This window comes from Pelophylax lessonae (assembly GCF_965119305.1).
Source record: "Pelophylax lessonae genome assembly, chromosome: 5".
NCBI classification, from domain to species: Eukaryota; Metazoa; Chordata; class Amphibia; order Anura; family Ranidae; genus Pelophylax; species Pelophylax lessonae.
In genome coordinates this window covers 440,977,740-441,004,227 of record NC_138772.1, presented here as the reverse complement: position 1 = coordinate 441,004,227, position 26,488 = coordinate 440,977,740, and the positions used below count along the sequence as shown (strand labels likewise).

Sequence of the window (26,488 nt, the reverse complement as noted above, 5' to 3'; positions counted from 1 at the left end):
TAAAGCTAAAAATGTTTATGCATACTGGATTTTTCTTTTACATATTTTTATTGGTGTAGCTAAGTACTAGCTAAATTACAACAGAGAACAGTTGATCAGAGAGGGGCCCCTTCATCATGATATTGAACCAGATTCTAACTCAATGTCTTGGTTTGTGGCTCTCTGAATCTCCAGCAGTGTGTTTTATGCCTGCTGTACAAGTCTGAGGGTGTCTCCATTGCGGGAGTAATTATGCTAATGGTACAGTAAATGGCCTTTCCATAGGAATTATTGCAGATTCAGTGCTCACTTGGGACACTACTGCAGTTTATGACTTTACAAAGGCCCATAGATAGGTAAGTGTAACATCGGGGAAGTAGGGAGGAGTTGCAGGTGGGAGGGTATTGGGGGGTCATGATAATTGTGAATGTGCCCATATGCTTTCATTAGTAGGGATGTTCTGTATCTTCACTGAAATCTCATTGTCACATTTACCCAGATAATCACTAATGTATGATTAGGTGCTGCTGGTGAGTGAAACAGGCTAAATAATGTATTCTCCAAAATGTTCTGTCATTCCATCTATTAAACGGGATCCTGGACCTTCTTTGCCAAAGTGTAACTAAATTTGTTCAATGGTTTGTTATACTTAGCAAAGAAATTTTGTTGGCTCAGTACGAGAAGAGAATAGAAGAGAGGAGAAGCGAAGAGAAGAGAGAAGAGAAGACCAGGTTTTGCTGCAAGGTCTGCTTTAAATATGAGCTATTCCACTAATTTGCATGTTTACTTCATGCAGCCCACAGTTTGGAGAGGACAATGGGCCATGCAAGCACTCTTAGATTTGCAGAGTGCATATTATGATCATCAGGGCCGGAGTGGGACTAATTTTCAGCCATGGAGTTTCATACCTTAGACCGGCCCACTTTAGTTCACGACTGACTATATTAAAATAATGTAATTAAAACCTCAGAATATAAGTTTGCAATGGCGCACTGTTCTCTAGAGACTTGTAATTCATTGTATTTTTCAATGTGGATGCTATGGAGCCTAGGGACAAAGAGCCCCCAGTGTAGTCTACAAAGGATATTTTAAATAAAAAAAACACCCCAGCTGCATTGCATTTTCCTACTTCTATCTTGCAGTTTTCCTTGAAAGTGTTATGTGTGTTCCAGCCAGGCTATAACTATATAACTGTGAGAGCTTATGTGGATGTTATGGAGCCTAGGGACAAGGAGCCCCGAGTGTAGTCTACAAAGGATTTGTAAAATAAAAAAAAAAACACCCAAGCTGAATTGCATTTTCCTACTTCTATTTGCAGTTTTCCTTGAAATTGTTATGTGTGTTCCAGCCAGGCTATAACTATATAACTTTGAGAGCTTATGTGGATGATGCTATGGATAGACCCTGAGCCAATAACCTCTGGGGGTAATGTCACCCAGCTCCTCGGTGTCAGAGACAGATCCAAGACTGCAGATAACAATGTCACCCAGCTCCCTGGTATCATAGATGGTCTGAAGGCTGCAAATAATGTCACCCGGCTTACCTAATACCTTCATTTAAAAGGAGAAGATGGAGGTGGCCACAAGGCTGCTGATGAAACCCAGCTCCCTGTTTCAGAGATGGCTCCAAGGCTGCAGACAATAATGTCATCCAGCTCCCTGGTGTCAGAGACAACACTAAGGCTGCAGACAATAATGTCACCCAGCTCTCTGGTACCAGAGATGGCTCCAAGGCTGCAGACAATAATGCCTCCTGGCTTACCTGATACTTTCATTTAAATGTGGAGGACAGAGACGGTCCCAAGACTGCAGACAACAATGTCACCCAGCTCTCTAGTGTCAGAGACAACTCCAAGACTGCAAACAATAATGTTACCCAGCTCCCTGGTGTCAGAGACAGCTCCAAGGCTGCACACAATAATACCACCCGGCTTACATGATACTTTGATTTAAATGTGGAGTACAGAGACAGTCCCAAGACTGCAGACAACAATGTCACCCAGCTCTCTAGTGTTAGAGACTGCTCCAAGGCATCAGACAATAATGTCTCCCAGCTCCCTGGTGTCAGAGACGGGTCCAAGGCTTCAGACAATAATGTCTCCCAGCTCCCTGGTGTCAGAGATGGCTCCAAGGCTTCAGGCAATAATGCCACCGGCTAACTTGATAGCTTTATTTATGAGTGGAAGACAGAGACAGCCACAAGGCTGCAGGCAACAATGTTACCCAGGTCCCTGGTGTCAGAGACGGCCCCAAGGCTGCAGACAACAATGTCACTGTTGTGATGTATTCTCTTCCTCTTCGGGGGCTGTTTCCCTTCTGACACCCAAACCAGGTGAAAGGCTTTATCGGGGAGTCCCACTTTAGGGCACATGGAGGGACTCTACCCATAATAACAAAACATAATAACAAAAGGCCCCCCCCCCCCCAGACCTGTGATCTCCGCTCTCACCTGGGGAGGGTGGAGAAAACATAGTCCTGGGAGCCTTCCTTGGTGTGGGGGTTTGCCATCAGCCTGCTGGTCCCGTTGCCCGCGCTCTCCTGCAGTCCCATGACAACGCTGACGTCACGTGACATCACTGGTTGCTAGACGCCAAGCGGCATACTAGCAACCAGTGTAGCAGCAGCGGGCCTCCGGGCAGGCTAGGCAGTAGAGCCAGGCTGAGGCCCGGCCGGGCCAGCACACGTTAGACTCGGGGCCAGGCCCAGATTGGGTAATCGGGGCTACTAATTATCTATTACCAGCAGGAGACCCAGTGCCATGACAACGGCATCGCGGCCAAAAAACCGACCAGCCCACCGGGAATTCTCCCAGTGCTCCAGATTAGACAATCCGGGCCTGATGATCATTGAGGTGAAATAACAACATATACACAGTTATTTTTCCAGTTTACTTAAGCTGGCCACAAATGTTATAATGCAACTCAATCTTCTTCAACTTTCTAAACAACAATAATGCACTGCGATTATCATCTATAATTTATTGGAAAGCTAAGGTAGATTGAACACTTGAAAATGTATGGCAGGCTTTAGTTATATATTGTATGAGGTTCCCTGTTTCCAATTTTAGTAGTATGTATAGCCAAAACTTTTTTTTCCTATATTGGATAGAGTTAAAACCCCTGTTGGTTTATTTTTTTGCTCTCTGTGTCATCTTGGGGAGATTTCCTTTTACTTCAACTCTCTTAGAAATAACAGGAAGCGAGAGGAATCACTCCCATTCTACCCAAAGATAAAAAAAAATGTTTTGAACACGTTAAAATGTATCTCTAGGCAAAACTGTTTAGTTTTCAGTTTTGTCTAGACCCTCCATCAAGTTTTTATTGTTAAATGGGGATAATGCCTCTGAGGGAACTTTTTGAAGTATTTAGTGCTAATTAGTGCTAACAACTTGCAAACGTATATATCTGATGATCCAACTAATTAATAAATCTAACCAGAAAAAAAACCCTAAACACAGTTAATACTGGGGCACCACCAGAAAAAGAAAAACTACTATATCATCAACATTTTGTGGCAGCCAAGATGTAAAATCCAAGAAAAAACACTGGTCATAAAGATTCCAGAAATGCTATTTCTTAGGTCATTAGAATTATTATGACACACACACGAGCAGCACTAGTAATAGAATATTACTAATGAAATAAAGTCCATCAGAAATTTCACAGGAGAGGTGATTAAACAGAAGATGTAGAACTGTGAACTCTTCACCCAGGTGCTTGATACGGCAAAAAAGTGACACAGACCAGCCACCACACACTGACCCTTACCTACGGGTAAAGATGTAAACAGCAGTAAGTAGTTATGGGACCACTAAACCCCGTTCTCATGGATCAAGCAGCTGGGGACATCCACTGTACAAATCGCCACACATCACCAATCCTAGGTAACAGTATTTCACATGGGATAAAACACAGGACCCGATCCTCCTTGGGTGTTCTGGTAAACAGCCAACCTCATGCAAAAGGGGAGATACCAAGAAGAAAAGCGCCCATAGTGTAGTACATTAAAAACCTTTTATTGGTAAAACAAGGCCTGCACTCACCATAAGAGAAGGCACATTAAGCGTATAGGTACATAGGCATAAACGGACAACGTTCCCCGGTTTCAACCAAAAAAAAAGGCAGACCTCCGACTTCCGGGGGTGTGATGTGGTGACTCTAGGCAAGCTCCTCTCGACGCGTTTTGTCACTACGATGTCTTCAGGGGGTCGTGACAAAATGCTTCGGGAGGTGCTTGCCTAGCGACTCACCACGTCACACCCGGAAGTCGGAGGTCGGCCATCTTTTTGGTTGAAACCGAGGAACATTGTCCGTTTATGCCTATGTACCTATAGGCTTATTGTGCCTTCTCTTATGGTGAGTGCAGGCCTTATTTTTACAAATAAAAGGTTTTTAATGTACTACACTATGGGCGCTTTTCTTCTTGGTATCTCTCCTTGTGCATGAGGTTGCTTTTTTTGGATGAAAACTGTACTGATCAAATGAAAATCATATGGGAAAGATTGTCATGTTTGTGCCTTCAAATAATTTCAGTTGAATTGTCCTGATTGGCTCTCTAAAGCTGTGTGCTAACGATCAGATTATCGCACGATTGCTTCAAAAGCAGTATTTTTGTAAAATTTTAGATTTCTTATCACTTTTTGTCTCGGTGACAATGGTCGCCTGGACAAATGTTGAGGTGAATCTCCCCAGCAAAGATAGAAAACACAGGGTTTCCAATTTTAACCAATGTGTTCTTTTTCTCTATCCCTGGTTATAGGTTTCTATTAAGGTCTGTGTCCCCAATAGGAATATTTACTTCTCTATTTGTACTGATGACCAAATGATAACAAGAAAAGAAAGGAGAAATTCAACATTTCATAGATGTCCCCAAAACAAGCAGTAAGGGGAAATCTTTTAATAATGACTGTAACGAAACAGGACACCCCTGACTGGGTACCTCCATTGACAGATGCTCCTAGTGCTTCCCGAGGGCTCCAAGCACTCCACCAGACACCGTAACCACTTCAGACCCCTCGAACCGCCGTAGCTTGGTTAGGGTCTCGCCGTCTCCTACCCACCCTGGAACTACGACAAGGCTCCAGGTTCCCGTGGGTGAACCTCTCTTTCCCCAGAGAGTGCAGCAGAACAAGTTCTTACACAAGCTCTTACAAGAGCTTAGTGATTATCTAAGGGAGTATGGAAGACCATAGCAATCCCTTGTAGCATATTCCCCCAATAAGATACAGGACTCTAGATTAAGGGTCAAGTAACTCTAGCACTAACTTTATTGAACAAGAAACAGACTTATATACAGTTTTTCCCCCACAAGGTTACCGCCCAGATGGACCTTGTTGAAGACTGGAGGTGACATTCACAATCCAATAGAAACAGGGTTTTACACTCCCATACAGTGTACACAAAAATATACAATGTGGGACAATCCCCCCTCCCCCTTAGCATCCACTCCACATACATATATACATCCCATAATAGGTTTCTCTTAAGGCAGACAGACAGAACAATGTGAGATCATTAACATTTAACAATGGAACAGACAGGTAAACTTTAACACAATACACATTCCCTTCCAATACACAAACAATAGGGAAGTCAGCGAATGACAGTCTTTGTGTCTCTCTCACAGCCAAGTATGGAATACACTGTGTAAGGTGGTATTAAATCTTCATATTTCTATATGAAGATTTTGCTGACAAATATTGAAGCAATACAAACCATTACTAATCTGTCTTTCACTCATATTGACGGTTAGTACGTCACAATGACACCTGTTTCGGGGACAATCGTCTAGGTGGGAAATTTTTCTCCCTTTGGGAGATTTCCTCTAACATCCTGATGTGTCTATGAGACAGCGAGGGGAAATCTCTCCAAAGGTACACAGATAGAAATAAACAAATAAATAAATAACCTAGCAGGAATTTTATTCACCCCCACTCTATCCAAAACCAAAAAACAAAAAAGTTTTGGATTCACACATACCCTTTAAATTTACAGCAGAGTTAGCTAATCACTAAACGCTTACTAAACGCATCATTTTATAATATGGTTTTCCCTTCTCACATTTCTACTGGTTTACACCTGGTAATGGGTTCCTTTCCCACAGCCTTGTTGTGCAGTATCTGTTTTTTTTTTTTTTGTAGCTTACTGTGTATGGTTTACATGTGTTACTACTCACTGTGCATTCATTTCATGAGAAGACCATATTTGCTTTTTTGGTTGTTTTTTAATGCATACTGTATGGAGCACCATATTTAATTTTCTCCAAAGCCAGGAAGCTTAAAATTATTGGTGCATTTTAGAAGTGCTGAGTTAACAGAGAATGCAGCTTAGCTTCAGCTAAGCCTTGAGAGATTAGGTCAGTCCTAACCAGTCCTCTAGGAACACAGGTCATATGATTTTTATAATTAACTTGCAATCAATTAACAGGACTTGCATAGAAACCTACTGAATATGTCCATGAAAACTCAATTTGTCAATAATTATTGAACTTAGGAACCTGGCATAGCTTACATGTATACAGTGGGTTTGAATATTTGAATATGCATGTGTATATTAGGAGACTGTTATCGGAGCTTAATTTTTCACAATTATAATATTTACAGGATCTTGTGTATGAATACAGTGTGTTTTAAAAAGAATGACCTGATTTCAAAAAGTTATATTTATTAATGAAAATGTGTTACAGTTACATAACAAATTGCAAACTAATAAGTAAGTCCTCAAGTTTCTCCCCCCATGCTATAAATGCTATATGTGTCCTCCACCTGTTACATTGATAACATCAGGACGATAGCTGAATTCCTTTCCAACGCGTAACTGTTGGTTAGGGCTGTAATGTATCTATCAAATGTATTTTTACATAGAACAGGCCTAGGTACCTGATGATACTAGCCTGCTTTTATCTTCCCCATCCCTATCAGTATATGAACACCTTTACCTTGCCTCCTACCACTGAGTTCAGCATAGATAACCCAAGGAAATATCAAGCACTTTTGGGTATGAAGGAACATTACTCCATATGATAGCACTGAGCCAGTCAGTGCTGTCACATGGAACATTCTGTGTCCTGTGTAAGCTATTGCTCAAGTGACTCACAGATTTGCAGGACTTTCCTTTCACTCCTGGCAGTTGAACATTGTAGTGTGGAAGTGAAAGGATATTAAGTGAAAGCTGCTGGGAAGGCTTAAATTAAAGTGTACCTCTTGCTTTGCTTTGCACTGGTATAGCACTTTACCCATATACTGAGCATTAAAGCATATCTAAGTAATATTTTTCAGCTTACCAGGCGTTAAAAAAGGTTGCTGTTTATACATGATTTCCCCTTTATTTTTATCTGGTAGTCATGCAAATTCCACACTTACTGGTCCTTTGAAGCTAAACTTATTTCTCCATTGTATCTATTAAAGGGAGCCATACAGGCTGGACTTCAAATATGTCTGCCTTTGTTCATCTCCATTACATGGTGGGTTGTTGGGATTTCCACAAGAAATATAAGCTTTCTTTTCAGCGTGGGATGTGACAAGGACACTGTATTTCAGGCAAGATCCACAGGTATTTTCTGTACTTGCAGAGTAGAGAAGAGCCGAGAAAAATAAAGTTCCTGTCCATCCTATTTTCAGGCATTTACAATTGATGGTAAATGACAGGTGTTCTTTAACATGTGCTAATTGTAATCTATAGGTATAAGATGGGAAGGAAAAGCATAAATCCTAAATTCCAATGTGTTAGGGATTTTTCAGGTGTGTCATCTGTATCTAAAGCTATATCAAAAATAGCCAAACTTCATGCACACAGTCAATGTATGTGCTAACAATCTACTTGCTATTTCTGCTCATCTTTGTCTCCCTTATTCATATCAGCTTTAAAAATATTACAAAAAAACATATATAGAAAAAAAGAGGTCTACCCTACTCTTGGATGGGAAATGTATATGAGATGCTCATTTCCATTTCTCATGAGACATTGTCATTAAAAAAACATGAATACAAATGTAGAGGATTATCTTGTATTTCTGCATACAGCCCTTTTCATGAATCTTGATATATGCTAAACATTCATATTCATGATGACATAAATACATATTTAGGCGTAAATACATATTTAGAAGGCAACAAATAATTGCGTAAATTGTTTCTTGTACACAAATATCTAGCAAGTTGGAGGTCTAGAATTCTAACTAATAATAGAAATCTGTCACAGAGAAGAATATATGTATAAGAGGAGTCAGCTGGGAGCTGCCAGTCTTGCGGCTGCTGACGTAACCCCGGAACTAGAATGCAGGCTAGATGTCACAGAATTGGAACTTCTATGTGATTTTTTTGACATTGATGTTTTACTTTTTAGGTCATTAGGGAAAAGAAGTGTATCATAAAAAGTAAAACATATAACTATATATAGAATTTGGAAACTGTAAAGGATTTAAGGAGAACTTCTACCAACACTGAGCAAGATTAGAAAAGTTTCGGTCTTTATTTATAATTATTGTGAGAGGCACATATTGGAAATGTACAGCTAATTTGTTCACTTTCCAGCCTCCCATCCACACTGCTCCTGTTGTTGTGTCTGTCAATGAGTCAGAAAGTTCTCACTTTAGGCCAAATAAATATTTAAGGTAGATATTTCTGGCAGACAGAAGCAGTGAGAGAAGATTTGTTTAGAGGGGAAAATCACGAGCGCAGATCACAGTATGGTTCTGGAGATACATTTACACTCATATCTCACCTAGAACTGTACCAATCATTGTATTTTTTTTATAAATAAATTGATTTGAAGTAATTTTAATGCACCATTTATTCAGCCATCCATGTTGTAAAATATATGCTATCCTGTCCTGATCCAGTACAGTATATTAGAAGGTATTCCTGACATTCTTCTCAATTATTCTAAGCACCAGTTATTCAGAGTGCTGACTGTGGCAGATTCAGCAGTCTCAGTCGATGAAAAAAGAAGCAGCCCTGTCCCCTCTGCAAGCTTTCTGCAGAAGAGTGTGAATAGAGGTTGTGTGCATGGGGGATCCAAGCCCAGAAACAACAGACACTGCTTTAAGAACCTCTTCTGGTAGGCTAAGCCTGCAGAAGGGCGTTCTGGCTTTCATGTCTATGTAATACTACTATTGATTGCATACATTTAGCAGTAGTATTAGTGCTGAACCTAGACACTTACATGTTTGCTGATTATCTGCATTCTGAACAAAATTTTCTGCACTGTATTTTCTGCTTCCCTATTACAATTGCTTTTATCTAAAATATTTACACAAAACAACAACCCTTTATTAAAAGTGATCTATGGAATTGCAAGTCATTTGCTTTCACAATGTGTGTTCTTATTCTATGTAAGCCTTTTTAAAGCATGACATTATTTGTTGATCATTGTAATTAAAAAAGGAGCAACTGGTGGCCTGAGCCTTGATTTATAGCAGATCTTCACGCTAGACCTCTGCATCTGCAGGGGCAGAGTTTAACATTCCACAGCAACCAATCAAAATGGAAAAACTGACTGGTTGTTGTTGGATAAAATAGTTTTCACACGCATCTCACTGAATTTTGCATAACCTTAATTGCTAGGCTGTCAAAGTCTACTACAATTATTGCTGTATTTAGGGGATGTGTTTTTGAAACCTGTACATAACAGACAAACTCCAATACATACTTCCATCGAGGCAGTGTTGTAGCTTGGCACCATCCCACACCCACATATACCTTTTGGCCCATCGCTATGAAGACATGCCTCACTGGGCAATAGGAATGAGCAAAAAAAGAAAGCCGAAAAAAGGCTTAGATACCATTAAGACACACTGAAGATTTTCCTGTCAGAGTGGTTTGGCATTTGGCTTTAAAAGCAGGATATTAGATGGTGCTGCAGGAATGGGAATGTATGGGATGAACATTACAGTCAGTCAATTTTTTATTTTTTAGAAAAGGTTGGCAATGACAGCCTTTATTTTACACTCATATCTGGTTCCATTTAAGTCAAGAATATTTAATTGTTTTTAAAAAGTGTTAATGCAGAAATCAAACTATCTTCTGAAATCCTTTCTAATGTATGCCTTGTGTTGAGGATTGAAATAACAATTAATGGAATTACAAACGTGTACATCCAGGTCATTATTGACGTGAGACTACAAAGGCTTATGCTGGACATTAGTAAATTACTTCTTAAGCAGTATACCGCCTTTGGTCAATGTACTTCACAGATTGCTCAGTAAGTAAGGTGGTTCTCCTTACCCCAAGAAGTTAATATCGTTACTTATAATTGAAGCAGAAAAGCTGATTTATCAGGAAGACTGAAATAGAAATATGAGTCACTGAACTAAAATTAAAAATCACCTCCAAAACCTTACTCACTATTAATTAGTTGTACTCTTTATTACAAACATTCAGTGTATTTGATTAAACAGTTCAGTTTAAACCTATAAACTTAGTTTTAACATCTACAGTATAAATAGTGAAATTCGTGTTACTGTTCTATACAAACTACTTAAATCCAAATATTCAAGTTAGCATTATTTGACAGTGAAATAAAGAGAAGGGATTTTGTCATATATTTACTAGGTCATTGTAATATACAATTGGTGGAGTGGTGATATAATTCCTTAAAATATATTTTGAAATGGCTGCCTCGGACACTGGTTTTTAGTCACTGACCTGAAATAAGCAAATACAGACATCTGACTTTTCTCTGACTTTTCTGGCCTACATACTTGTTTAAGGTCAGAGACTGATAACCCATGAGGGACGGGTAGGCAACTAGCTAACAAAAGGTCAACAGTGACATCTTCGTTGTTTTTCTCTCACAGCAGATTTACTTTTACAGTAAAGTATATGTAAAAGGCAATCTTTTTTTTTTCAAGTTTTGGATAAAGTGGGGAAGGGTTAGACCATCTTCCAAGTTTTTTCTGTGGTCTGTGTTCCAACTGAGGAAATTCACAAGCTTATTTGTCACAGAGAAAGAAAGTGAGTGAATTACCATGAGAGCAAGGGAAAGCTTTCTAGTGGAGATAACTGCCTAAGGTGTGATTTCACATCTCTTCGGTGATATCAACTTTTTTTCCTATGGCATCTCTGAAACAGGAAGTGAGGTAAAAATTTTCTAGCATGACACTGACAGCAAAAAAGTGACTTGATAGGGATTTTACCTTTTTTCTACTCTATCCCAAACCAATAAGTACACTTTGGCTTTACTTACATTTTAACTATACCCTAAACTAAACATTTAAATTAATCCTGAAAATAATTAACTGACCTGAACCCTGATAGGTAGCATAAAGCCTCGTTCACCACGTGACATTTTCTGCATCTGTCTTTGTAAGGGTGCAAAAACAATTGTTTTCTATGAGCTCTGTTCATGCCATAACTGTGGTATCATGTGTGTATTTTTTCTGTGCAGATACTCACATATGAGTATTAATTCTTTGCTTTGCAAGATGCACTTTTTCATCTTTTTAATCCAGCAATGGAGTCACTTTAAATTGGCTCCGGTGGAATTTTCAATCAGAGTGTTTTAAAAGAAATCTTCCTTTTCCTGATTAGGTGGATAGAAGCTTCCTAGTACTATTCCCTAATTTGAAGTGGAGAGGAGCAGTCTGGGGAAAGGGGAAAGAATAAACAAAGAAAAAACGAAAGTCCACTGACACACCTTAAAGAGGTTGTAAAAAAATAAAATAAATAAAAACCTGAAAGACAAAGGCATAAAGAGCTTGTGAAATACTTACCTTAGAATGCCCCCGCAGTGGCACCCGCAGATCAATGACACGGCTGACCTTTTCCCCCCCATCTTCCTTCTGGGTTTGTGTCCTCTGGCCATCTGATTGGCATGCGCGCGGGAGCCACCATTCATGGCACAGGGCTCTGAAGGAACGGCACAGGCGGCCGTTCCTTCAGAGCGCATACACCATTGATGTCACTGCATGCAAAGTAAATATCTCCTAAATGGTGCATGTTTAGGAGATATTTACAGTACCTATTGGTAAGCCTTATCATAGGCTTAATTATAGGTACAAGTTACAGAGGAAGCTTTACTTCCTCTTTAAAGGGGCTCTCTATAAAAGGCTCATGTGTATCACTTCATGAGTGGAACACAGAATCATTGAATGCCTAAAGTGATTGTAAAGTCTATTTTTTTTTTTTTTTTTTTTAAAGTAACAAACATGTAATACTTACCTCCTATGTGCAGTTGGTTTTGCACAGAGCAGCCTGGATCCTCCTCTTCTCAGGTCCCTCCTTCCTGCTCCTGGCTCCTTCCTCCTGTTGAGTGCCCCCACAGCAAGCAGCTTGCTATAGGGAGCTGCAGCTCAATGTGTCCATTCAGACATGGAGCTACTGTTTGGCCCCACCCCTCTCTCTCCTGATTGGCTCACTAACTTTGATTGACAGCCATGGGAGCCATTGGCGCAGCAGCTGTATCTCAGTCATTCAGGAGGGAGAGTCCCAGGAGGGCAGAGGGACTCGTGGACAGAGAGGGGAAACAGGAAAGTATTAGGGGGTGCTGGGGAGGCTGCTACACACAGCAGGCTTTTTATCTTATTGCATAACATGCATTAAGATCTAAAACCTTCCTGACTTTACAACTCCTTTAATATGCCTTATTAGGGGAGAAAGGCAGGACACATTTATTTACTAAAACTGGAGCATGCAAAATCTGGTGCAGCTCCATATGGAAACCAATCAGCTTCCTTGTTTTATGTATATGTGATGTAATAAAGTTGAAGCAATATTACACTATCCTCTGTCCCCTGTTGTCTGCTTGCATTTACTGGCTGTGATACGGTTCCTGACCCTGGCTTTGGAGGAAGCTGATAAGGTGTCCTGGCTAGCAGAATCATTGAAAGTGGCAGGAGATCCGGGGGCAAGGGCTCATGCAGCTGATGCATACAGGCTCATATTGATGTGAGATGTGGTGAGTGTCCATTTCTAAGGGGAGCACGGAAGGTGTGGTGAAGGCTATTGAGCATCTGTTGAGGAACACTGGTGACCTTTTAGCCTGGGAGACTGCGTTTCCATACTTTCTCAGTTAACACACTGGACATTCTGAACAATGGATATAATATATGGCTCATAATATGTGGACAGTTTGTCAATATTATGGACTAAAGTCATGCTATCTGATAGTTTGATTTAAGCGCCGCTGAATGTGATTTATGCTTTTATTGTGACTAGAATACTGCAAAATTTCTACAGATTTTCCTTGTTTTATTGTCTAAGTTTAATTGAACAAACTAAAGTTAGAAGCTGATTGGCTACATATGCTGTTGCTGTGGTTCACAGCATGGGACCAGTGGTTCCCTGTTCACAGATTCAAGGGTGAATTAAGTAAAAATTCTTGCCTGAATTCGCACACGAATCAGAACCAAAGTTGCATAGGACCATTTTTAAATGCAGACCACCACCATCCAGAAGCTGTGGTCATGCTCTCCTGTCATGCAAATTGGATGCGCGGAAACCCGTGTGTAAATCTCCCCCTAAGTATGCCCTAAGAATCCTCCACCAAGGATGTTCCTATATTAAATTTTTCTTTTTTTTTTTTTTTTTTACAAAAGCCTTTATATGAATTGTAAAAAAAATATATAAAAAAATATAAAATTAGAAAACAATTACAATAAAACTGAACTTAAAGTTGTCCTATAAGTTGCCCATTGTTTACTGTATATACACAGTGATTATTGGCAAACAGATGCTGTTTGACTAAAAGCTTTCCTTCTGGGGATCTCAGCAATAAACATCCGCATAATACATAGCTCTATAAAGGACTGTGGGAGTCATCTCAACCACAGCAAAAAAATGTGCTAGAGGTTAGATAGAAAATGTCAAACTCATTTTTTTTTAAATGTTATTTTATTATATATAACAAAATATTTTTTAAAACTTGCATTTCAGATGCCAAACATACAAAAATGTAGGAGTTTCTCTTTTCTGTTGCTTTTATAAGCAAACTAAGTACAGTATGCTTGAAAAATCTGATGCCTGAACATTTGCTGTATTTTTGTGGTAAGAAACTATAGAACAAACCTGTGCATTTTAGTACAAGTTACCACAAGTATAGTGATAGTTAAAAAGGAAACGATTTTCAAGTCTATAGTATTTCAGATAGGTAAGTGTGATCAGAGAACTATGTATAGAATCTGCATATATCTAGGAGATTTATAGAATAACACTACTTGTTGCTATTTCCATAGTGGTATCCTTGATGACTAGTATGAACAGTAATAAATAAATTCCCTGTTAAGCTCAATTATCTTTTTTTTTTCCCTTCTTTTTTTTTTTTTCATTTTGGGAATTTGAGTGTAAAATATTACCACATGAGCTCATGTATCTATATTCCACTATATTTATGTATGCTACTGTATTTTCTGTATAAAGGTACAAATAAAAAAAAATAAATCCAAAAACAGTGTGAAGCCTATGGAGTGTGGAGCCTGCAGTATGCTTTGGCGTGTTCTTTGCATAAAACAGTGAACATTTTAGAATATGAATATCTTTAAAAACAATATAAAATAACTGTGGTATGGCTGCGATTAGGTCATACTGCTGCTTTATAAATTAAGCATATTACCCTCTCATAATAGATATGGTAGGCAGGTGAGGTTAGGAACTCGAGTGCGAAGATCTCTTTGGCACACTCGTTGACAAACAAAAGCTAGTAGCTGATTCAGTGGCTGACCTGACCCTTTATTATACCAATTTATACATTCAGAATACTTCAATTACTTTAAACAAAATATACATTAGCTTGCGTAATGTTTCATGAAATGAAAAGCGGCCTTGAAACTTTGTAGTTAGGGGGATGATGATAATGATGATGATGATGTGTTAGCACTCAAAAAATATAAACTTGTTCCTACCCATAATTGTAAAAACCATGTACTGAATTTGGTTCCAGAGGTGGTGCAGTATCATAAATAATGTCAGAATTGATAAGCAGAGAACTAATCCCTGTGAGAAAATAAGAAAACACTCTTGAACAAAGTTACACTATACAGGGTTGTAAGTACTGGTATACTGTGCTTGGGCTCAAGATAATGAATAGTTTAAGGGATTGGCCCACCCAAAACTGATTTTGCGAGTGCAATTATGTGTGGATCAAAATGAGAGTCATTCACTGGCTTACTAAATATCTCTGGGACTCATATATCTCTGCCCCTCCCAATATAGTTTCAGGTTGTGCCTTCCCTGCTATGCAAAGAATTTCCTCTTGATGCAGCAAGGTGAGTTTATTGCCTCCCAATGTGCTCTCCATAATGCCATAATAATTTGCACTTCTCAGGCAAGAGCAAGGGCTTATGTCTAGGGCAGCAGTTTGAAAACAGTTTGAGATGTTTCTAAGACCATTCAGAAGTCATTTGGGGTGCTTTTGGCCTGCAGCTGGGCTTCTGCTGAGGATCATATAGACTCGTATGGGGATGCAAACCTACAATGTAAACAAAAGCCTGCCAACGCAGGTCCTAAGACTCTTTGTCCTGGTTTTGACACCTGGATGGAGCTAGGGAACTGGTTGCAAAGATCTGTTAACCAGAGCTGACAAAAGATGTAAAAAACTAGTAGCGGAATTTCAGTAGCAGCCATTTCAGAAACCTTTAATAAAGTACATTATCTCAAAGGGAAAACCAATAGACAGTGTACAGACTGGTGCAATAAAAGAAAATGATTGACTGTGTATAACTGTGGATCTCAGTCATGTTCATGTAAGCTTCCTTAAAGTATCAATATTCCTATCAAATAAATATTTGCTAAAATATATATAAATGATATAGGCAGAAAAACATTACTATATAAGATGTTACAAAACATGTTACAAAGAAACCCACAGTGACACACACACAGTGGCCTGGTCCCACCTCCTGCTTTCTGCTCACTAGCTGTGATTGACAGTAGCTGGAGCCAATGGCTCCCACTGCAGCCTCCATGTCCGATGAGGAAAGAGTGCAGATTGAGATCGAGCTCAAGTAAGTATAATGGGGGGTTGGGGGAAGGTTTTTTTTTATCTTAATGCAGAGAATGCTTAGTTGTAAAAAAAAGAAAATTGTCTGCCTTTACAACCACTTTAAATTACAACAATGATAATCTATCAATTGTGCTGTATATGCTACTTTACTTATTTTTTTTCTATATTTTGTTACTCAAATATGGAGTTACCCTTTAAGTCACTCAAGGCAATATGAATAGTAAATAAAGATAAGTTTTGATTAGAATGAATGCTATATTTACTATTCACTATAGTTCTATATTTATATATATATATATATATATATATATATATATATATATATATATATATATACACTCTACTTTGTATTTATTTTTCTCTCGGGCCAACTAAACCATACTTATTTACTTTTGTTTTATTTTATTTTTTTTCTCGTTGATTTGATGTCATTTTTAATGTGGCTCTTATGAGCATTCTGCTATAAATGCCTTACTAAAACAATCTTAAAGAGGTTGTACACTGAGAAAAACATTTTTTCTCTTCTTTACATCCTGAAAGAGAAACCCATAATGAGCTAGTATGCATAGCTCATTATGAAATACTTACCTTAGAACGAGCCCCCGCCGTGCCGTCCGCTTACCTGTATGACGGGCGACATGTATAGTCGCCCGTCTTCCGGGATCGCGGCATCCGGCCATCTGATTGGCCGGAGCCGCGGTGACGTCACTCCCGGGAGCCGACGGTCACGGCACAGGGCTCTGAAGGAACGGCACGATCTGCCGTTCCTTCAGAGCGCATGCGCCAGTGACGTCACTGGCTGCATTAAAGGTAAATATCTCCTAAACGGTGCATGTTTAGGAGATATTTACAGTACCTATAGGTAAGCCTTAATATAGGCTTACCTATAGGTACAACTTCCTGAGGAGGGTTTACTTCCTCTTTAATACTATGGTTCATCACCATAGTACATTATTCTTCCATACTTAGAGATTATATCTCCAAAATCAAAAGATTTTTTTTGCTACCCAAACCTTTTGAAATGTTAAAAAGAACATGTACTATACTTGTACCATCAGATTGCTTGTTATAGCTTCTTCTTTGTAGTTTTACAATATTTTATTTTATTTTCTGTTTGCTTTTATTACTTTGTAACTTCTTGGAAAAAAAAAAAGAAAAAAGAATGCTGACTGCTAGTGGCATTATTTGTGAGTCTTATATCTAATTACTTTTATGTCCCAAAGCTATTTTTTACCTATACTGTTTATATATTTTTAAATGAGTCTTTCAGTAACAATTTTACTTTTATTCTATATACATCATTATTTTGCATTTCTACTGCTGATATAATTTCCCCTCTGAACAAAATTGGGTTTATATCAGTTATTTTTGTAGTGCAGTGGTGTTTTATTTAACATTAGGGATTATTTAAAAACCATTTCTATACAGCCATAAAGCGCTGGCAATAAATGTATACATGTAAGAGTATATTAGAGATAAGACAACAAATACCAGGGAGTACTTGGAACGCTGGTTTATTAAAAGCTATATATTATTGTAAAAATCTGTTGTATTGTGTATGGAATATTTTTTTCAATTTCCTCATTACTCTGTTGGTAGTGCTCCTAGCTGATCTATAGACAGATATATTTTATCTATTATTGTAGAAAAATCATAATATTGAGTAAAGAGAAAATGAAAGGGTTAGCTCACCATTTCAGAAAAAAATGAAAAGGTGAACTTATATCTTCCTCACCCTCCCACCCGTGGTCCCAGCTGCACTTACCTATGTGGGTGATGCAGTTTCACTGTCTATGCAGCCTGGAGAAGCAATCCTGGGGTTTCAAAACCACGTTGTTCTTCATCTTCTTTCCCTAGGGACACCAGGACAGATCAGAGTTGTCTCGGTTGGTCATGTGCTGGCCTCGACTAATCAGAACCGCTCTGATCCATCACAATCTCCCTAGGGAAAGAAGAGGAAGAACAGCATGGTTTTCAAAGCCCGGTTTTGCTTTACCAGGCTGCGTAGACAGTGAAACTGTATCACCCACAGAGGTAAGTGCAGCGAGGACCAGGAGGATGGGGAGGGTGTAGAGTGTTAGTTCATGTTTTCATTTTTTCTGTTCATATGAACTAACCCTTTAAGAACTAAAAGGGGAACATTTATCAAAGAAATGTAAACATTTTACCTTTTGTATGTGCATGTTATGTGCTATTTTATTTTACTATTTTATAAACAATTAGCAAAATAGGTTGTTTTTCCATAGAGCAATTTTTAGCTCTCATTTTATTAATACTTCCTATTGCTGAATAAAAAGGATTAAACTTCTAAATCTTAATTCCACTTTTTTCTTTTTTTTAGAACAGTTTAGGAAGTTTTAGCAAATGTATATTTATATTGGGTTATGAATTAAGAATACAAAAATGTGAAGAGAGTTATAAAAATATATAATAAAAAAATATTTTTAGAATGCAGCTTACAATATTTTGCTTCATTTCTTCACTTGGTCATATGTAGTGATGAAGCAGCACAGATATAGCAAGGCATTCTTTATGGTTTTGCAAGCCTAGCAAGCTCAATGCTCACAAATACAACATGGAGGGGTTCACTAACCTGTGGCATATTTGCAGATGAACTGGTGTCCTTACCAGTCCCTGCTATGCTCTCCTTAAAAGTTGTTGCTGGTGGATTTATTTTCTTTACAGTCATTTCCTTTGGAATGGGAGAATTTACTGGACCCACAGCCTCAGTCACTGGGGCCTTGTTAGAGCTGGATTGTTGCCATGTCTGGTTCTTATACCAGCTAGGGTATAACAAGCGGTCTGAAGTTTCTGTTGCTGAGAGCACTTGAGCATTAGGCGTCTGTTGAATACCACTTGGCTCAACACTACCCTTTATCAGGACAGATAAAATAAACAGAGACATTATCTTTTGGAATGCAGCTCAACCTTCTGTATATAGTGCATCTGAAATTCAGCTTATAAGGCAAAGCAATACATCCCTAGAACTTCCCAAAATAAGAAAAAAAGTAATCAAGATGTTAATGCTAATTGCCTGTGTTACTCCACAGAAGAATGCCACAGATTATAATGTTATTTTTCAAATCCTAAGTTAGTTATAACAAAGAAATTAGAGTTTTAAACAATAAAATGCCTGTGTTAGTACCAAATTTATGTTAAAACACTCAATAATGTGTAAATATCGTGCATGTATTAAAAAATCGATAGTAGATAGAAAAACAATTAAAAAGATAGAACATTGCTACAATTTTATGTGTAAGTGTAATTGAATATCACTAGAGTTTTCTTAATTATTCTGTATTTTCTATCCTTGCATATGCATTTGGCTATCCCAAAGGATGGTGAAAGGAATGGTACTTCTTGGAAATAATTTTGTGATCTTTTGTTTACTTGAATCCATTATGGATGCCGTTAATCATCTAACTAATCAATTTTTTTATTACTTGAATAGATTAGAGAAAATTTGGACCCACAATCATTTTTTTTTTTTGGCAAGAGATATGTTGCTGGAAGAAGTAAAACTTACACAACAATGAGGCAATTATTTTAGACCTTTAAGTGGTATGCAATTATTTTTACGTGTGATGTATTACTAAATAAGGCCACCAAACAGAATCTACCTATTTTTTGAATCAGATTTTCTGTGTTTAGTAATACTGATAGATAAATATATGTCATAGGTGTATACTAGGGGATTACAAACAGCTATATTCATTGCCAATACTCCCACAGATTTATTTTAACAACTGCAATTTTTATGTCTGCTTTTGTGCAAGGCTAAACTCCATTTATATAGCTTTTTGCAAAGTTGAATAGTATACACACAATATATGTTCTGGTTTTGGTTGCCAAACTTTTCATAATTCAGTCCAGCTGATCTTGTGATCCACCCTATCTTGTCAGACAGCAATATCAAGTTATGAGCCTCTGTGCAAACTGCTACTATTTAGCAGTTGCACTACACCAACTAGTTGAGGACCCGACCCAGCCTGTGATTGCAAAAATAAAGCGTAGCAACACACTGAGAAGGTCATCACTATACTCTCCCCACCTACCAATGTTGGGTAGATAGCCCTGAGCAATGCTGCAGAATCTGATTGGTTCACTTCCCTTTGCAGCCTGCAGAGCAGAGATTAATGGAAGGCTAATAACAAGACATATTCAGGTACATATGTTAGTTATTTAAAAAAAATACATTAAATAATTTTTAACATTAATTTATTGAGCAAACAATATTTTTAAATATTTTGGAATTTTTAACAAGGCAGAGGACACTCCCGATTCATTGAAGTTGAACAAATATCAGATATGTTAATCACTAACACAGGTTTACTTACAAGCACTATTGTGAGGATTACTAGAAGCCCAAATACCTAGTTTTTTTGTGTGATATTTAGTATACTTAAAAGTAATTTAGGGGGATCACAGGACCTCAGTTGTTCAAAAGAAAAGTATTACCTTGATGCTGTGTATGTTTCACATAAAAAATAAGGCTAATATGAAACTCTTATCTATAGATATTCTAAAGGGGTTTTTCCATGAAAGGATGGAGATGAAAGCTTTTCACAATAAATTATTATTTGCAAACTGCAAAAAAGAGTTCAGAATAAACATGATTTAAATTATTCACAAATGATAATGATTCCTAATTAATACCAATTCCGTAATTTTTCTTCTATAATTAATGTCATTCACACCATCAGCAATGAGCAGATGTTAATATTGTCTGTGTAGGAGAGAAGAGGGAAGTGAAGGAGGTAACAAATTGAATGACAATTTATAGACACACATGACAAAGAGTATATTTGAAACTGTCTAACTGAAGCTACATAATCTTCATTCCTCTGTATAATCTTTACATAAATCTGACACCTACATAAAGGTGAGCTTTTTTACAAGTTCTTTACGAACTAGAAAATGTCAGCATGGTTCAATAAATTGTTATAGAATTCTAGTCCTACCTAAGCTGGGGGGGGATTCCTACATCAAATTCTCTAATTTAGTGCAAATCATATTATTCCTGTACTTGTTAAAGTGATTAGTTTATTGAAAACCACGCCTGCTCAATGTTATGTTTTGCAAATTTTGCAAACGTTTGCAAATGTTAACTATATACTGCATGTATATGTGTTCCTTAAAGTGGCAAAAACGAACTCTAATCCTGCTCTCTGCAAAATTCTAAGCCTAATCTATCTAACCCTGCAAAGCAAAAATCGCTGTACTTACCTATTCTGCAACCGTTCCGGTCCAGTTTCCAGCGGGGGATGCTGTGTGCAGGAGAGGCCCGACAAGGCTGTGAAATGCCTGGGAAATTACGTCACTCACAGACTTACTATGGGGCTTCTGTTGTTAGCTGCCTCTCCAGCACCCGCCTCCACACTGAAACTGCTGCTGACAGCTGATGGTGGGACTTGTCCGGATTGGCTGCAGAATAGGTAAGTATAACGATTTTTGCTTTACAGGGTTAAATAGATTAGGTTTAGAATGTCGCACAGAGCAGATTTAGCGTTAGTTAGGTTTTGCTTGAACTTCTACTTTAACTGTGCAATAACACACATTATTATTATTATTATACAGGATTTATGTAGCGCCAACAGTGTATACAGTGCTTTACATTATACCATATGGCTTTAATACTAAGTTTACCTTTTTAGGTTATGCTAAATATTGTGGGCTGATACAAATTACTTAAACAGAGCTAAATATACAGTTTACCCAATTAGGGTTTTCTAATTCTGCACAATCGGTTTTGCAATTTACAATCATCTGCCCGACCTCACAGCCAGGGGTATGCGGTTCCTATTTCTTATATCAGCAAAGCAGCTTTCACCTTTTCACCTTTAGCCTGCTTACTGGACAATAAATCAGGGTAATTTCCTCTGTCTAATAAGCAGGAATGTGATTTGGGAAGCTGTTGACCTGAACCTGAATGTAGTAGGCTGGTTTTCTTAGCAGAGGTGTGCACATCACATGAATGTGTTATCTGATCCCCTGTGCTACTATATACTGTATATGTGCTAGGAATGTGCAGTAACCTACAAAGGTTTGCTTACGTGAGGCTTGCTGCTATACCCCTATATGTTTTCCCACATATACGCAACTGTAAACAATAAATATAGTGAGGTGCTACCCCTCTAGTAATAAGTGCAAACAGTGCTGAACATAAATACTCCAAATGCAAATTGGCTTTACAATAGTGGTGTAGTAGGGCAGCCGAATGGTATGGGAGCTGGAAGCTAGTGGAAATCACTATAGTAGCGGTGTTTACTACAGTGATTTCCAGACTTCACAGGGATCCCATAGATATGGCACATGCATACTTACGTTGGTCCAAGCTGAACCAATGTAACTATGTAAAAACTGCAATGCCTAGACTTAAGCTTTAAAGACAAAAAAACAAACTAATATATGGCTTTTGTAGGAAATTAATGCAATGTAGCTAATATAAGAATGGTAAATATTTGATATTCTTGTCAATGTTAGCAATGAATTCCAAAATGCAAAGAATGCCATGGTCGTCATTAAATAATTTAATGTCTGCATTTCACCTATGACTTCCTTTATCTAGTAAGCTGATACATTTAATTGCTAATCAGTGTTGTTGCACATTGAATATATCTTCTAAAAATAGCAGATTCTACTATGTTTTCAATAATATGTAACATCAAAGTGTTTGGTTTTATGTGTTCCAGTTGCATATTAAACAAACGTTCCCATAATTTGTGGTTTTAATCATGAAGTCAACATTATTAATGTTAGTGTGAGTTAAGGTGTTTAAATTACTTGTGGGGCAGGGGGACTTGGAATCTGCTGATCTGTCTCCTGAGGGGAAGTTTGTTCTTGGCCAGTACTTGTGGAAGTGATGGTGGATTCTGGTGTGGGCTGAGGGCTCTGAGTCACTTGCTCTGCTGTTTCCTCTTCACCAGAAGATTCTGTGTGAACATCTTCAGAATCTTCAGCTTCTCCTGCATCCTCTTCCTCCTCTTCATCTTCTATATCATTTAGAAGTAGAGTATGTTAAGGCATATGTAAGCATATCAAAAATGAAAAAAATGCAACCCTGCACTGAGAATAAATGTGTCCAGTTAAAGCTGCCAGTATTTTATTATTTATTTTATGAATTTTTATATGTATACATTTTTTTTGCACCATTTGCATTTTACGTAAGGTTTTAGATTTATTGTATTGTGTGCACTCTATATCTTGCATTTTGAATATGGCGCTGATATAGTGCTACCCTGGTACATGTAAGCACTGTCTTATATAGTCTGCTGAAATCAGATAAAAATTCAAATATTCATTAACATATAAACAATAGTTTTCTATTCTTCCTACTTCTTGCTCCAAATCATACTAGTATGTACATTTTCTTCTTATTTCTTCAAATTGTCTCTTCTGTTTAAATGTATTTGTACAATGGAAGTAGAAGTATTATTATTGTAAGTTTCTTCAGAGCGAGAAACATTGATCAGACTTACGGAGCACTTTTACAGCAGAAGTATTGAAAAACATTACTGCACAACAAATGCCTTCTCTGTCTTTGGACATCTTTCCACTGCTTCTGATCATGATTGTTCCCTTTGCTATCCTATTACCTGTAACTGGCAAATGACCACCATCAACAGGATTGCTAGTGTGACATGGGCCATTGATTAGATGTGTCAAAAGTCACTGGCTCGCCCACTAAATGATACCAATGCAGGTAAGGACAGTGTATAAAATGTCTACCTATGTGTAAAACCTTAAGATTTTTTATTGTATTCAAACAATTTCACCCACATAAATAGTTTATTTTAATTTAGATGCCAAATATTATCTATATCCTAATATGAAACATACTTCCAGAACATGGCACATACCTCTATAAAAATCTATCTCACGTAGTATTCTCTCTTCTCTGTTTAGGTCCACTGTAAAGTGATTCATGGTTTCATATCCTGGTTCAACTTTTTCCATTTGAAATCCTCTGGATGCTTCTGTTATTCTTAAATATTAAAGAGCATAAGATCAAATTTATAGTTCCAAGCTAAGCAATACAAATTTACATAATAGTCCTAGCATAAAACGCCACTCACTTTTGTAGCAAAGCCTTGGAATTCTGTGAAGCATACAAAACAAAATTAAAATTAAAGATGAATATTTTGAACAAAAAATCTGTATAGCATTCCCTTTCATATTCTCTTTCCTGGTGGTGTTATATTTCTGATATAGGATAACAACTATCTATTATGCTTCTCCTGGAAAATACATGGGTAAACAAAAATTCCCAAAGGAAACTTGTGGATTACCAAAGATTGTATCCCTATATTATGAGAAGATTTACAGGGGTTTTTAGTAGTATTTAACTAACCCTATCACAAATTCAGCAGGATTGAAATCTTAAAATAAATGTATTGAATAGGAACTTGTTAAATACATTTATGCTGCTACTACCAAGTAATTAGCAAATGGCAATTAGCATGTTTAGTATCTTCTACTTAAATCCCTTATTTAGTAGTAGAATTTTGCATTCGGTTTGAGAGTGTCCATCACTAAACTGTGCCTGGACACTGAAGAACATTATTTAAAATGACTATAAACCAAATAAATTATGGTTAATATAGCTTAAAAAAAACTTTGCATACCGTTCCTAAGCCCTTCCTTTCACATGCACAGCTGAGAACAAATATATACAAGCTATAGATATGTCTTGTGGTCATATGGACTTACTTGAAGGAACATTGCCATTTCTGGCTCATCCATGAACTGAATTCCTGATTCCACCAGTTTTGAAACTGTTTCCATATGATCTGCATATTTCTTCATTAAAGACTTAACATATTCAAGTTTTTCTTCTTGGTCTCTTGTGATTACTTGGGTTAGTTCACCTTTTCTTTCTTCGAGTATAGCATATAAATAATCAAACTTCTCACACAGCTGTTCTTTTTGTCTCTTGCAGTTTTCCTGAAAGACAAATAACTTGACTAATGGATTGGTTTATAAGGGGTCCAATCTTAGATTTGCTAGATATTTACCTGGGATTTACCATGATTCATAGGCATTTGCCTGCAAATCATTCACCTAATATATAACTACTGTGCAGAATTATAATGCTCCAAAACATTCACCAAAAATGTTACTAGATGTAATGTTCCCCTTATTTGTAAAGCAACAACTGTTACAGTATAGAATTAGTCAAATTTAACACTCTGAACTTAGTAAATACACTGATTCCCTTTGGAGACTCCCCACTGCTCATCTCTCATCTTTTATCAACATTAGGGAATTTTTCCTCTGACTACTGACAGGGCATTTTTTCCCTCCCATTGACACTTTGGGCATTTATTACTACTACTGGCCAGCAATGTAAGGGGCACAGTGTTATATAATCCTAACTGCTGCATTCTGTTAGTTTTTCTGTACATTACATACTTTTCCGGGCCCTACACTATAGCCCCATTTTTTAAAATAATTTTCTTTTTAATTTTGTTTCTTAAATCAACACTGATCTATAACATTGATTCCAGCTCTGGTTCCTGCCTCTGTTTGTTCCAACTTTACAAGTAATTTTAGAAAGTGAAATGAGAAATGGCTGCACCCACCATACCTATACATAAGGCCCATGCTTAATGCTAGAAACTGGTGTCTTCCCTCTATAATCAGATCAATTGTATATAAAACCTTTTCTCAATTAATTCCCCTCCGCCTCCAACACATTACATATTATTTTTTAAGATACGGAAAAATGGTTTTATCTTTCAAATTAAAAGACATGCTTAAGCAGAAGGTCTTCTCGTTTTAAGACATGTCCAATGATGTTCTGTAAGAACAACATCATATTCTTATTGTTTCCTCCTAATTATCAGTTTAGGCTTGATGATTAGTGCTGTTGTCAACTATAAGACTATTCTTGTACACGTGAAATGTTGTAACTTTCTAATTGTTTATACTTGATTAACTTATACTGTCTGTTTCTGTATTCTGTCACTTTTTTTCATTTTGGAAAAAAAAGAAACTGGTGTCAATGCACTGAGTGATATCAGTGTTCAATATCAGGTTTATTAAAAAATACACCCCAGAGAGCAGACAAACCAAGCCTTGCCCTAATGCATAACTGAAACAGAGGACATCACATGCATATAAGGCACATAGGATTTATGAATTGATTACAACTATAGAAACAACTGAGACAAGTGCAACATTTTTTTCAGGTCCCCACATTAGCAATAATGCTTGCCTTAAAGTATAACTAATGACAATTTTTTTTTTAGTTTTGGATAGAGTGGAGATGGATTAGAATACCTATTAGCTTTTAAATTGCTGTTTGTGTCCCCGTCAGGGAGATTCACCTTCTCTATCTGTCCTGTTTACCATTTTTATTGAAAGTCAAAATAAATAAAAATCTCAAACTGTCGGTGTCCCCAGAAAAGTAAAAGAGGGAAAATGTTCCAATTGGGACACTGGAGGGTCCCAAGAGATTCCCTTAATTTACAAGGATTTCCTCTCATTTCCTGTTTTTGCTATGGGACAGTGAAGGTACATCTCCCCAATGGGACACAGATGGCAGAAAAGACTGACAGGGGTTATAATCTTCCC

The 26,488-nt window shown here is 37.5% G+C and overlaps 1 protein-coding gene across 3 annotated transcripts in view; it reads right to left on the bottom strand.

Annotated features, from left to right (window-relative positions):
- Positions 1-26,488, bottom strand: part of TRIM55 (tripartite motif containing 55) — a 207,236-nt gene that overhangs the window by 14,558 nt on the left and 166,190 nt on the right. Inside the window, exons 5-10 of one of the 3 annotated variants that reach the window (XM_082258107.1) lie at positions 24,623-24,856; positions 23,989-24,011; positions 23,773-23,897; positions 22,697-22,905; positions 18,507-18,785; positions 10,008-10,259 (exon numbers count right to left, since the gene is read on the bottom strand). In XM_082258107.1, the coding sequence (XP_082114233.1) occupies positions 10,251-10,259; positions 18,507-18,785; positions 22,697-22,905; positions 23,773-23,897; positions 23,989-24,011; positions 24,623-24,856 (879 nt within the window). In that variant the 3' untranslated portion in view covers positions 10,008-10,250. Of the gene's footprint in view, positions 1-10,007; positions 10,260-18,506; positions 18,786-22,696; positions 22,906-23,772; positions 23,898-23,988; positions 24,012-24,622; positions 24,857-26,488 lie in introns of those variants that run through there. The other 2 variants (XM_082258106.1, XM_082258108.1) reach the window with 2 other exon arrangements.